The 14,197-nt window shown below is 35.4% G+C and overlaps 7 protein-coding genes and 1 non-coding gene across 8 annotated transcripts; 5 read left to right on the forward strand and 3 right to left on the reverse strand.

Annotated features, from left to right (window-relative positions):
- Nucleotides 1-246: 246 nt before the first annotated feature.
- RO3G_04682 (uncharacterized protein) lies at nt 247-1,027 on the forward strand (the record flags this gene model as incomplete). The annotated part of the gene is made up of 2 exons (XM_067659272.1): nt 247-901; nt 1,020-1,027. The coding sequence occupies 2 exons, from the start codon at nt 247-249 to the stop codon at nt 1,025-1,027; spliced, it is 663 nt and encodes a 220-aa protein (XP_067515373.1).
- Nucleotides 1,028-1,487: 460 nt separating this feature from the next.
- On the reverse strand, nt 1,488-2,953 carry RO3G_04683 (uncharacterized protein; the record flags this gene model as incomplete). The annotated part of the gene is made up of 2 exons (XM_067659273.1): nt 1,488-2,824; nt 2,899-2,953. The coding sequence occupies 2 exons, from the start codon at nt 2,951-2,953 to the stop codon at nt 1,488-1,490; spliced, it is 1,392 nt and encodes a 463-aa protein (XP_067515374.1).
- A 117-nt stretch (nt 2,954-3,070) lies between these two features.
- Nucleotides 3,071-3,454, forward strand: RO3G_04684 (uncharacterized protein; the record flags this gene model as incomplete). The annotated part of the gene is made up of 3 exons (XM_067659274.1): nt 3,071-3,192; nt 3,332-3,385; nt 3,445-3,454. The coding sequence occupies 3 exons, from the start codon at nt 3,071-3,073 to the stop codon at nt 3,452-3,454; spliced, it is 186 nt and encodes a 61-aa protein (XP_067515375.1).
- Nucleotides 3,455-4,555: 1,101 nt separating this feature from the next.
- Nucleotides 4,556-4,627, forward strand: RO3G_19049. The gene has a single exon. It is a non-coding gene; the product is annotated as a tRNA-Gln (tRNA).
- An 833-nt stretch (nt 4,628-5,460) lies between these two features.
- RO3G_04685 (uncharacterized protein) lies at nt 5,461-9,710 on the forward strand (the record flags this gene model as incomplete). The annotated part of the gene is made up of 4 exons (XM_067659275.1): nt 5,461-6,425; nt 6,465-6,665; nt 6,842-8,763; nt 8,905-9,710. 4 exons carry the CDS (start codon nt 5,461-5,463, stop codon nt 9,708-9,710), a joined length of 3,894 nt encoding a protein of 1,297 aa, XP_067515376.1.
- Nucleotides 9,711-11,408: 1,698 nt separating this feature from the next.
- RO3G_04686 (uncharacterized protein) lies at nt 11,409-11,592 on the reverse strand (the record flags this gene model as incomplete). Its single annotated transcript, XM_067659276.1, has 2 exons — nt 11,409-11,492; nt 11,572-11,592. 2 exons carry the CDS (start codon nt 11,590-11,592, stop codon nt 11,409-11,411), a joined length of 105 nt encoding a protein of 34 aa, XP_067515377.1.
- A 372-nt stretch (nt 11,593-11,964) lies between these two features.
- Nucleotides 11,965-12,306, reverse strand: RO3G_04687 (uncharacterized protein; the record flags this gene model as incomplete). The annotated part of the gene is made up of 1 exon (XM_067659277.1): nt 11,965-12,306. One exon carries the CDS (start codon nt 12,304-12,306, stop codon nt 11,965-11,967), a length of 342 nt encoding a protein of 113 aa, XP_067515378.1.
- Nucleotides 12,307-12,884: 578 nt separating this feature from the next.
- Nucleotides 12,885-13,766, forward strand: RO3G_04688 (uncharacterized protein; the record flags this gene model as incomplete). Its single annotated transcript, XM_067659278.1, has 1 exon — nt 12,885-13,766. One exon carries the CDS (start codon nt 12,885-12,887, stop codon nt 13,764-13,766), a length of 882 nt encoding a protein of 293 aa, XP_067515379.1.
- Between the last annotated feature and the right edge of the window lie 431 nt (nt 13,767-14,197).

Genomic DNA, 14,197 nt, shown 5'->3' on the forward strand with positions numbered 1-14,197 from the left:
ATTGATCTAAGGAGCGCTCAGCAAAAAGAGGAGGTCGGTTGGTGCAGTTTTTTGACTTTTAAAATGAAAAGGTATTTGGTATCATATGTTCAGACTGAGACTATTCCGGCGGATTTAATCTAATTTTTTTTATTACTAGTCACACTGGGGACCTTAAAATAAATTTTTTTGCAATTGTTTTCTTTTTTTTCTTTCCTACTTTACCCAAACCCATCATACATCGTCAGTATCCATCCATCATTAGAAATGCCCAAAAAGCTTCCATCCGATATTCAAAACAGTATCAAAGCATTATTAGAGAACGGTGTTGATCCTGCAGTCATTGGGAAACGAGTTGGAGTGCATAGAAATACCGTCAATAGGTATGCAAATAAGTGGATACACGATAGAATACGTAAAAGAGGAGGCAGACCGAGCATTGTGGCAGAGTCAACACGTCGATACATCAAGAGACAAGTGCTCACAGGTTGTTTAAAGACTGCCAAGGATGTGCAAATGAAGTTGGAGGAGCTGGGACACCCTATGTCGTATCAATCGGCAATTAATGTCTTACATTCAGTTGAAATTTATGCTGAGATCAAAAAGAAGAAGCCATTATTGACTGAAAAGCACAAGAAGGCTCGATTAACATGGGCTAAAAAGCATCAATATTGGACAGTACATGATTGGCGACGTGTTATCTTTTCTGATGAGACGAAAATCAACATTTGGGGCTCTGATGGTTGCAAGTATTACTGGAAAAGAAAATGTGATCGTTTACAGCCTCACCATATCGACGTTACTGTGAAGCATGGAGGCGGTGGTCTCATGTTATGGGGTTGTATAACCAGCGAAGGACCTGGATACGCATGTCAGATCTATAATGGCACCATGAATTCAGAGGTATACCAAGAAATCCTTGGTACAAGTCTAAAAGACACTATGGAATACTATGGTCTGAACTGGGAAACGTCGGTATTTCAGCACGATAATGATCCCAAACATCGATCAAAGTCCACAACACAATGGATGAAGGATAGTGGCATGATTTACATTGACGATTGGCCATCACAAAGTCCAGATCTTAATCCTATTGAACATATATGGCATCATTTGAAGTTAAAGCTAAGCATGTATGATAATAGGGCGACCAGCATCCATGAATTGTGGCAAAGAGTCGAAAATGAATGGAATTCGTTTACTAAGGAACAATGCATCAAGTATATAGACAGTATGCCCGACAGAATACAAGCTGTCTTAGCAGAAAAGGGTGGATCCACTAAATATAGAAAAGTCAAAAAACTGCACCAACCGACCTCCTCTTTTTCGATAAGGATCCTTAGATCAATACTCCGCAACTGACTTTGAAACTTTTATCAATAAATAGTAACAGTATTAACTCTTTTTGTTCCAAGTTTCGTAATGTTTACTGTTAAACTGACAGAGCTATACTGGTATTTCCGAAAAACTGAGTTGCGTTGGTGCAGTTTTTTGACCCACTGTATTTGTTACATACATCTAGGGATCTTGCAGTATTGAGAAGGAATGAGAATTGAATTTGATTCATCAGCCATTGCCTTGAAATCATTTACTGTAAGCAAACCACGGCTTTCCCAAACTTCAATCATCCTCTTTGGTGTACCAAGGAACAAGTTGTGCATTGGATCCACAGTTGTCAATCTTACCACATCAAAATAGCAAAGTCGATGAAGCTCGCTCCATTTACTCCCCGTACTTGTCTGCAATGCCTTTTGCTGGGTGATATGGGTCGCGTTCAGCCAGTCATACGCCTCTCGTCTTTGCTGGATGCTGTCCCTCATTACCCAATGCTCATCATCAAAGTTGGAGAAATCAGGCTTGGATGAATTGGCGCTAGTACTGATTCTTGGAAAGACAGTTGAGCATTTGTTACAAGCCTTATGAGCTGACTGCCCCATAAACCCGGCTACTTTACGTGCTGCAGGTATGTCACAGTTGACTGACATTAAAGCAACACGAACAAGCACACCATTTGGGCATTGATAGGTGGGTATAACCGCACCATCGTACAGGACAATCAACTCATCCACCATTGGCCGCAAGAAGTTTTGAATTTGGTCATCCGTGGGTTCGCCAGGACCAGGAATCATGCCAACGAGGATAATGTTGGAAGTCTTCATCCTCGAACTTCTAGGGAGATTGTTGATAGTTAGGTATACACCACCACAAGAGTAGTGCATACCGTCACTAGGCTGGAACCAGTCCACATTCAACGACACCATCAGCGACCTTTCTTTGTTGACAAATGGCTGAGCATTTGAGTCAGCAAGCTGGCCCCAAACTCTACCATCATAAATGTCGTAAAGAACATCCTCTTCCACCGATCTACTTCTCCACTGCTCAATTTGAAACTCGAAGGCAGGACGAACAAAAAACTTCTTTAAGGTTTCCAAAGTTGAGTTGTAAGGATATTCAAGGGCAGGCTTGACGGTGCTTCCAACATAAAGAGGATTACCACATGGTTGTTCTTGGCGGTGAGGGTTGTTTGCAAACCTGACGTAGGAGCATTGTCGGGCATGCAAACTTCCCATGGTGTACACGCTTCTGCAGAGGGAACAGACAAGAAAACGGGAGACACCACTGCTGGCAGACGAGTAGTTGACCATGGCACGAGCTGTGGAGATCTTTGTTGGAATCTCCATGCCATGGCCAAGAGCACGAACAAAGAAAGAAAGAAAGGCTAATAACTCTTCACCAGCTTGCACAGAGAGGTGCTTTGCTTGGAAAAGAACCACGTAAAGCACCAAAAGATGCTTGAGCTGATCTTCGTGGCTCAATTCCTCCTCTCCATCAACATTCATGTGGTCTAACAAGTTGCAAAATACACTTCAATAAATAAAATCTTTCTAATATAAAATGCTTTGTTGACTGAAAATATACCTTCAAAGGTGGTATGCTCACTTTCGGTTTCATGGATGGCTGCTGATTGTTGCATGACTTCGGTTGATTGTCTTCCAGACTCTATTTTTTTTTTTTTTTTACATTAACACGAGTGCCTTTATACAAAAAAAATAAAACTAAAACCTCTTCCTCTGATTCTGTCTAAACGCTTATGGCTAAGAACAGTTCTTTTGGTGAGTCTTCTAAATCCACCGGGATGCATGCTGCATTCGGTACAAGTGCAGGCGATTTTGGTGTTGTTCATGTTGTTCATTTTAAAGAATTTAGTATTTTGTAAAGAAATAAGGAAGAAAAAAAAACGTGCCTGATAAAAAAGGAATACTAAATTTGCAAAAACAGTCGGTGCTTAAACAATGAAATAAGGCAGTAAAATAACTTTTTTTTTTCTCCCTAGTTTTGTTTCATGGAATAGACTAGATGCCAAAATTAAAGAAGATAAAAAGAAAAGACCAAGCACTGGCCAAATGTAAGTTTATAAGAAAAAAAAATAGTGACTAAAACTAATGTCCTTTTTTTTTACATTAGAAATTCCTAATGGGACACATTCGGATGACGAACATGAACCTCATGAGCAAAGTTGTTCTTTCCAACTTAAAGAAACTATAAGAATAACAGACTTATATTGTTGCCTGTTGCTAAAAAGTTCTTTTTGGTAAAGAAAGTTGTCATTGCCCCACATCTTTAATGGCTAATGGCTAATGGCTAATGGCAAATTACGCACATGTGCAAACATAAAGTAAGTAATAAACTAGTATAAGCTTAAAAGCATATATTCTTTTACAATATTTGTCATAAAAAATAATAAAGCAATATATTTATTTGATAAACAAAAAGTTTTGTATGTATTTGTTAATTATAACTGCCTTGTAACAAAATGTCAGCAGAGCTTCTTTATTTTTTTATTCTTTTAGAATATACACGTATTCTTTTTTTATAATGTAAAAGTATTTGCATTTCTATAAAGTATATTCGCTCTTAGATTATTGTATTCATTTGAACAATGAACTTTCTATTGCTAGACCCTGTTTTTTTTTACTTAAACTGTTTTTTTACTTAAACTGTTTTTTACTTAAACTTTTTTTTACCAAATCTTTTTTTTTACCAAGTCTTTTTTTTTTTACCAAGTCTTTTTTTTTTTACCAAGTCTTTTTTTTTAACCAAGTCTTTTTTTTTCCCAAACACGACTATTTTGTTACTTTCTGTTACACATTTCTAATGATCTAAGCTAAAAACCACAGACTGCCTTCCTAATATGTATTTTTCTGAGCAAAATAAAAAAAAAGAAGACATCGGTCTTTAAACGATAGAGGGGAACAGGCTTTCCAAAAAAAGATCATTTGAAAAAAAAAGACGCTTTTTTAAAACATGAATAACTCTATGAATACTTACCCTACAAAAAAAAACAAAAATATCAATAAATTTCTTTATTTTTTTCGCACCTAAATCTTTTTTCAAAATTAAAAAAAGTGCAATACAGCAAGATATAATGGTTTCTCATAAAAAAATTATAAAATCTCCGGATTGATGATTGATAGGTCTGTTAAAATTCTACGTCAAAGCCCCTACATTATTTGCAGTGTGAAAAGGTATAAAAGGCGACTCCAGTTAAAAATAAGTCTTCGTCAAAAATAAAAGTGGTCCTATAGTGTAATGGTTATCATATCGGTCTTTGAATCCGGTGATCCGAGTTCGATTCTCGGTGGGACCTTTATTATGAAAATTGTTAATCGATACTTCTGTTGTTAAATAGAAGTGTGTCATATGTTTTATTCTCCTTTTAGTTTATGTTGTGATGCAGTTGGTGTTGTAACACACGAAACACGAAAAAGGAAACCCCTATGGTTATAGGAGAGATGCTATCTCAATAGCAAACGATGCTATGCTAATAGCAAAGGAATTCAAGGACAACAAAAAAAAGAAGAAAACAAAAGAAAAACCAAAAACAGCATAAAAGTATGAAAATCAAAAAACATATAAATATCAGTATCTTTTATAAATATTTCAATTATTATTATTATCTTATCCTATTATCTTACCTATTATTTTACATTACCTTACTTTATCACAATAAATATCCTTTGAATCCAAATATCTCTTTATTTTATTTGTATAAATAGGAAGAACCAATAATCCCTTGAAACTTATATTTCATTGTAAATCCCTTTTATTTTATCTTTACTTTACCTTTATTCTTTTTATTCAATTCAAGTCTGATCAACTTAATAAGATCTGGTGGTCACTTACACTCAAACATACATCTATTCAATTTTACTTCTTTGGATATAAATTATATTCAACACCTTCTTCAAAACACGATATATTATATTAACAACTTACCTCAATCCTATCTAAACCCTGAAATATAAAGATTTCACATTTGGTGGTCACTACGAGGGGAAACGTATAAACATATCAACACATCAACAAATTAACAGTCTAACAAATTATCAAACCATTTAAAAAAAAAAAAAAAAATTCAACAAAATAAAATAAACAAAACCAAACAAAAAAACTTTCAACTTCAACAAATATACTATCACAATGCCTATTCTACCCAGAGAACAAACCGCGTTGGCTGCAATTAGCAACCAAAGCTCCAATCAAGGCTACAGACCAAGACTTATCGAATTCTATGGATATGAAGGAGAGGACTTTCGTCACTTCCAAGAAATTCTCGAGTCATACCTTGCTATAAGCAATACCAATAGTGATGGCCGAAAATTGGTCATACTTAAATCTCAATTACGACGAGCTGCAAAAGTTTACTTTGAAAGAGTAATTTTGAAAAACAAGCCCGATATCACATACGATCAAGCAATCGAAGAACTTAAGAAACAATATATAACGCCAGAGCTGATACAAAACTATGAACTTGAGTTTAGTGAAATGTATCAAGGAAACCAAGAGCATCCTCGAATATTTCTCGCAAGATTAAGGGAGGCAGCCGATTTGGCCAATATCGATAACGAAGCTATTATCGAAAGTAGATTCCGTGCCGGACTATTGAAAGAAATTAAACAGTTTTGTATACAAAGTAGCTCCAGAAACTTTCAAGAATGGATCAACCACGCAGATGGTTGGTGGAATGCCCATAGACCCCGAAAAATCGCTATGGTCGACAATCCATTCATACCACGCAACATCAACAATGCTTTAATTTATCATGATGATGATATATTTAATGAAAGACACAATTTGAACAACCATAATGTTGAAATTGTCGACACTGACGAAAGATCTACAAACTTGATTCCTATCAATGACATTCGTAATAATATTAGATTAGGATCGGCTCCTATCATGACTAATACACTTAATGGATCAAAACAATTAAGCGCATTAGAAGTATCTGAACAACCGAATGATCAATACTATAGGTATCGGTTAGATAGACAACAGCATAGCCAACATAATCATCAGGACAATCAACAAGGCATTTACAGCATGATTCAAAAAGCAATCCGAAACGAACTAAATGCCCAATCATACAATAATGGTTCAAACAGGTACTACAATAGACATAACAGAGGAAACTATTATAATAGTTACAATCAAAATGACGGAAATGGCTACAATAATTATCGACACAATAATTATAGCAGATCCAATCACGGAAATGGATATGGAAATATCTATAATAGTAATGGATACAATAACCAGAACAGACACAATAATGGAAATAGCAATCAATTTAGAAACGGTTTTGATGGTCAACCACAGCAAACATATCAAAACCAAAATCAGATGTCAAAAAACTAAAAGGGTCGGTTGTTTTCAATAACGAAAATAATGGTCAATCGAACACCCAAAACTTAAAAAAACCCATAAATGAGCCTGAACATCATCAACCACATCTAAACGCAATACTAACTCAAGATGAAAACGGACATAATAGACAGCACGATTTATATGCTGCTATTAGACCTGAAAGACCCCCTGAAGTAAAAAGTGTTCCTTATACAACGAACCTTAAAGAGAAGTCAATCAGAAAACCAATAACCACTAAAAGAGTTACCACACGAAAACAATTGGGAGAACTTAAATCTACATCTACAGCCACGCCACAGAACATCACTCCTCCTAATACCAATATCGACACAGATCTTCCTATGGAAGAAGTCAAAAGAAAGACTCCTAGGCGCAAGTCTCAACAACCTGTCATAACCTATGATATAGTATCAGAAGTTCTGGATCAACCTGCAAGAATATCAGTCCGAGATCTAATTACTACAACACCTAAATTCCGAAGAGATTTAGCTAGTGCTTGTAGAATCAGAAGAAAATCCGTAGAAGACTTGCCTCAACAAACAATAGCACAAATTGAGGATGACGATATTAACACTACTGCAGTATATTCAAAACTGAACATAGGTAATAAAAGAATTAGAGCTTTAGTAGATTGCGGAGCAGCAAAAACCTGTATGTCCAAAGCCTTAGCGGATGCTTTAAATCTGAATATCGATGCTGCTTCAGAAAGTGTATTTACTTTGGGAAACGGAACAAAGCAACCTGCTTTAGGTGTAATTTACGATGTTCCTATTGAGGTAAAAGATAGTATGACCATACCATGTATAGTAGAAGTTTTGCCATCATGCCCATCCCACCTTATCATTGGAAATAATTGGTTAAATCGAGCCAAAGCAAGGATTGACTTCAATAGTTCATCTCTGAAGGTCTTTTATAAAAATCAAAAAGCCGAATTACCTATTTCATTTTTACGAAAGCAAGAAGCAGTGCCTAGAGTCACCTCATATACACAAACATATCAGAATCCAATCAGTTTAACAAATTCTACAACTAAACATGTTCACTTTGAAAATGAAAATTCTGAAGAAGATACCGAGGAAACCTCTACTGAAGAAGAAATTGAAGAATATAGTAGTGAAGATGAGGAAGGATCGTCAGAAGAGGAAGAACAAGACTCTTTACTAATATTAGAAGACGATTTAGAACAAGATGTGAATATCGAGGAAACTGATCAAGATCAAATCGTACGAGCTTCCAAAGAAGGAATGATCTTATATGCAAACACATCAAACACTTTTCATCTGGAGAAGCCTCCTCATCATTCAAGAAACATCACATACAGTTTTGAAGTCACCAATAAAAATATTCTGCAAGTTATGGGATATTTCGATTTAAACACTAGTATCATCATAAACAAGAAAAGCATTGACGTACACATATACAATCGATTCAATCAAGACATATACCTTAAACCCAATGAAGAAATAGGAAGACTTGAAAAGTTTAATCTGCAAAGCGAAGATACAGTTCAAGGATATCAGTTTAATAGAGACGTAGATTTATTTGCTTTAGAACATAGTTCAAAGCATGAACAAAGCACCGAAGAAGAAACAATTGCACAGGAAACATATTCAAAGTTAGAGGTTGGCAAAGTGGATCAACGTATTGAAAAGAAATTACGAACTTTAATACACAAATATGAAGAAATATTTGATTGGAATAACGATACGATCGGTTATACACATCTGATATCACATAAAATCGTTATCGAAGAGAATAAACAACCTATAAGTCATATGCCATATCGTCTCAGCCCTGTAGAATCTGAATATCTGCAAAAAGAATTGAACAAGTATTGCAAGCTAGGGGTAATATCTCCATCAAACAGTCCTTGGGCTGCTCCAGTTATTTTAGTAAAAAAGAAGAATGGCGAATATCGCATGGTTATAGATTATCGTAAGCTCAATGCAATAACCAAAAAGGATTCCTATCCTTTGCCAAGAATTGATGATCTACTAGACACCCTGGGAAAAGCAAAGATTTTCTCTGCCCTCGATATGAGATCCGGGTTTCATCAAGTTCCTATGGAAGAAAACAGTAAAGAGCTAACGGCTTTTACAACAAAATATGGTGTGTATCATTATAACACCTTGCCGATGGGATTAGTAAATTCACCTGCAACTTTCCAACGCTTAATTGACCTTTGCTTTCGGCCTCTCATAAATCAATGTTTAGTAGCCTACATTGACGATTTGAATATATATTCAAACAACCCTCAAGAACACCTAACGCATCTAGAACAAGTCTTTAATTGTATCAAGATAGCTAACTTAAAGCTCAACCCAGAAAAATGCTTTTTCTTCAAAGATCATCTCAAGTTTCTAGGGTATATTGTGACTAAGGATGGTTTAAAAACTGATCCAAGCAAAATCGAAAAGATTCAAAGCTATCCGATACCAAAAACTCTTACCCAAATAAGAGGATTTCTTGGTTTAGCTTCATATTATAGAAGATTCATACAAAACTTTGCTGCCATAGCCCGACCATTACACGACCAAACAAAGACATCCAAGAAAATTCCATGGTCCACAAAAACTACTGAATCGTTTGAAAAATTAAAGAAGATGTTAACGGAAGCACCTATTTTAGCAAGACCTGACTTCGACAAGGATTTTATCCTTGTGACCGATGCATCTAGACTGGGTCTTGGCTGTATTCTTACACAACTTGATGAAAATGGACACGAACATCCTATTATATATGCCAGCAGAAGTCTCAAGTCAAGTGAAGTTAACTATGGTGTATCAAAACTGGAATGTTTGGCCGTAATCTGGGCAGTAAAGCTTTTTAGACCCTATTTACTCGGAAGAAAATTCATCGTTATCACCGACCATTCTGCCCTCAAAGGATTATTGAACACAACAAACCCAACAGGAATTATAGCAAGGTGGATCACCATACTAACCGAATACGAATATGACATCAAATATCGCCCTGGAAGAATAAACGAAAGTGCTGACTTTTTATCCAGATTAGGATACTAAATACAACCAAATAATAACATCAAAAAAAAAAAAAAAAAAAAAATACAGCTCAATTACAATATTCAATTCAAAACTCTCAGTAAGATACAACACAATCATGGAAGAAGAAAAAATCAAGATATTAAAAGAATATTTACTCACGCTGAAAATACCTGATAACACCTCAACAAAAGTTGCAAAACATCTTGTAAAAGAATCTATCAATTATACTATTTATCAAAACACACTCTATCGATACAATACTACAAACGGAATTATCCGCAAAGTCCTGAATAAAGAAGAAGCTCAAAACATCATGGATACCTATCATCAACATCCATTGGGAGGACACTTAGCCTATAATAATACCTTGCACAAAATTGCTACTAGATACTATTGGGAAAAAATGGCCCGCGAAATACAAGAATATATCAAGAAATGCCCAAGATGTCAAGTGCATGGACCTAAAACCTTGAGAGAAGAGCTTTATCCGGTACCAGTATCAATAAAACCTTTTGACCGCGTGGCATTAGATGTAAAGCATGTTCAAACATCAAGAGCAGAATATCGCTACATCATCGCAGGAATAGATTATCTAACAAAATACGTAGAAGCTAAACCCATGCGATTCCAAACATCATCCGAGGTAGCATTACTTTTATATGAAGAAATCATTTGTAGGCATGGCTGTCCTACAATCATAGTAACGGATAATGGAAAACCCTTTTTGAGTGATTTAGTTCGCCAAGTTTGCAGGAGCTATTCTATTATTCATAAAACAACAACACCGTATAACCCGCAGAGCAATGGTCTCATCGAAAGATTCAATAGAACCCTGGGGCAAATTTTACAAAGACGATTAGATGATGAAAAGAAAGATTGGGATCAATATCTACCAGCAGTCTTGTTCGCATATAGATCAATGAAGCAAGCTACTACGAAACATAGTCCGTTTAGTTTAATGTATGGGTATGAACCAAAAACACCTTTTGATATGGAACATCAAATCTATAATAAGAAATCCCCACAATTTGACGCAATTTTGTTTCACCGAACAGCACACCAGTTACACAATCTCAACAAAATTAGGGAACAAGCGGTGAAATCAATTAAAACAACTCAAGCAGCTCAAAAAAAGGCCATTGAAAATAAACTACTTGATCAGCGAAAAGAGCTTAAACCACCCTTCAAGTTAGGAGAAGTAGTACTATTGTATAAAAGCTACTTAATAACGTCATGGTCTGGAAAATTACAGGATAAGTGGGAAGGTCCTTTTATTGTTCATCACATTTTAGGAAAAGGAACGTATCACATCAAGAATGTAGATGCACAAGATACTCATATAAGGAGAGTTCATGGAAACCGTCTGAAACCATATTCCATACCGGATACACAATGGAAAACCGAATGTCAAAGAATGGTATCTATTACGTTAGATAAGGAGCTCCGAGAACTTTTCCAATAAAAAAAAAAAATATATATATATATATATATACAAAAAATATACAGTAGGTCAAAAAACTGCTGCAAGGAATTGCAAAATTCAGGTTTTACAGCTGGTTGTCCATGGGTACTGCACCAAACTATCTCAAACTTTGACTGTTTGTATCTCAATAGAAAGTGCGTTTATTCGTCGATTATCGGATATGGGCAATGGTTATTGGTGGAATTTGATACTGCTGAAGGTAATATTTTAAACATCCGGTATTTTTTACTTGTTTACATATGTTTGAAATAATGAATTTTAATACGACCCAACCGGTTGCCATCACAATTTTTCTCACTTTTGACGTGATTAGAATGCTATCTGTATTTAAGAGTGCTTACAATTCCTTTATTTTAAATTTTATATTCCCTTGTTTAAATTATTTCTCTTTTTTACCCTCTCGTCAATTGCATGCATAAATCACTGTCAGAGGAGAAAGTAAACGATCTCAAACAGACATTAACCGGATCCACATCAATGTATGATATTGCTAAGGAGACTGGATTACATGAATTAACTGTTAGTAGATACTTTATAACGTTGTTTTCAAGTAGGACAGTGAGCACAGGTGATAGACCTGCAGTAGTCTCCAAAGTGACGAAGCGGTTAATCAAAAGAAAAGTCATTGAACGGGTTTTAAAGACTTCCAAAGAGGTATACCGGGAGCCTGTTGGATTTGGCTACGATATCTCATACCAGTCAGAAATTAACGTACTGAAATCAATGGAGTTCCATTTTCTGATAGAAAAAAAGGAGCCATTTCAGACAAAAGTGCATACGTAGCATCAGTTAAAATGGAACAAGGAGCATCAGGATTGGGCAATGGTTGACTGACAGCAAATCGTTTACTTTAATGAAACCAAGATCAACGTATAGGGCTTTGATGGTGGTGATCACTATCGGAAAAGGCCAAGCGACCTTTTTCAACATCATGACCTGGATTTTGTAATCCAGCATGAAGCTAGCAAATTGATGTCCTGGTGTTGTATAACCTCTGAAGGACCAGGATATGCTTGCTAGATTTACGATGGAAAGTTGTACTCGGGTGTTTACCAGTATATTTTGAACACTACGTTTCGTGATACTATGAAGTACTACAATTTCGACTGGTCCAACATTTACTTTTAGCATGACAATGACCCAAATCACAAGGAATAATTTACAATGGCCTAGTTATGTAGTAACCTAGAGAGCTATATTAACGATTGGCCAGCTCAGAGTCCGGACTTAGATTCAATCGAGCACGTATGACATCAATTGAAGTTGAATCTCAAATATTACGAACGTAGAGCAAAGACCACGAATGTGCTTTGGGAACAAGTTGATAAAATATGAATTGATTTCGATAAATATCTTTTCGGAAGTCATGTAGATAACATTTCGAAAAGAACTCAAGAGATTATTAATAGAAAAGGAGGTTCAACTAAATATTAATAAATAGATTCATTCCGTTCAAATTTTCGTTTTTCCAAATTTTCAAATTGCGCATCTCATACTTCCTTCAATACTTATCCAATAGGGCTTAAACTATTTCGGATTTTTCAAGACATGTAGAAGATTTACTATGTGGGAACAGAGGCAGTTTGTGCCATTGTAACAGGATGTGCGCTACAAAAACCAAGAAAAATGGATTCCTTGCAGCAGTTTTTTGACCTACTGTATATACTCAATAATACCAGTCAATACGTTAACAAAATCTTATCAAAATAATGAAATCTGTAACCGCTGAAGAAGCTAAACAAACCTGGATACGCCCTGGTGTACCCAACAGAGAAGATTACTCCAATATTGAATCCTACATTCGTGACATGCTTGATAATTACTTTACTAAATTCTATATTAATGAAGGTCACAAAAATCTTCTAACCGCAATTGAAAATTGGCTTCTGGTGTGCGAAGAAGAATTTGGAGGGCCAGGTAGCATTGGATATGGAGAAATGGGAGAGTATTTGTCAAGACCAGAAGGAGCACGACTGATAACCTTGGAAATCGAAAATATGGCTAAGCAAATACAGCAAAATGAAATATCTAGTGACCTTCTAGAAGAAACGCCACAACACATATTGGATTCACCTAATCCTATACTCAACGATGAACCTTTGCATCCTGAAATACTAATCAAAAAGACAGAAGCGCCTTTCAAAGATCTTGACATTCTGTTCTTGGAAGAATGGAATAACAGACAAGCAGAAGAAATGGGAAGATTAGAAATTACGCGTCTTTTCAATGATTATTGCACGATGTTAGATGAACAAAAACGCATAGCGAAAAGAAAAGAATATATATCTAATCAACTTGTTTCTGAAATCAATAAATGGAGTCACCTCAAATTTCACGAACCAGAGGCTGTTTCGTCAAAAATCAAAAATTATCTTACAATCAAATATGCCGAATTAAAAAAGATCATCCCGGGAATACATCACAATCCTGTTATGAAAAGAAGGATCAGAAGAGAAGATATCTGGGCCAGATACACAAATCAAACAAAAGGCAAGTCCGGGGACGAACTTTTCCAAGACGGGGGCATCTGTAACACACGAAACACGAAAAAGGAAACCCCTATGGTTATAGGAGAGATGCTATCACAATAGCAAACGATGCTATGCTAATAGCAAAGGAATTCAAGGACAACAAAAAAAAGAAGAAAACAAAAGAAAAACCAAAAACAGCATAAAAATATGAAAATCAAAAAACATATAAATATCAGTATCTTTTTATAAATATTTCAATTATTATTATTATCTTATCCTATTATCTTACCTATTATTTTACATTACCTTACTTTATCACAATAAATATCCTTTGAATCCAAATATCTCTTTATTTTATTTGTATAAATAGGAAGAACCAATAATCCCTTGAAACTTATATTTCATTGTAAATCCCTTTTATTTTATCTTTACTTTACCTTTATTCTTTTTATTCAATTCAAGTCTGATCAACTTAATAAGATCTGGTGGTCACTTACACTCAAACATACATCTATTCAATTTTACTTCTTTGGATATAAATTATATCAACA

This window comes from Rhizopus delemar, genomic scaffold, assembly GCF_000149305.1.
Source record: "Rhizopus delemar RA 99-880 supercont3.3 genomic scaffold, whole genome shotgun sequence".
Lineage (NCBI taxonomy): Eukaryota > Fungi > Mucoromycota > Mucoromycetes > Mucorales > Rhizopodaceae > Rhizopus > Rhizopus delemar.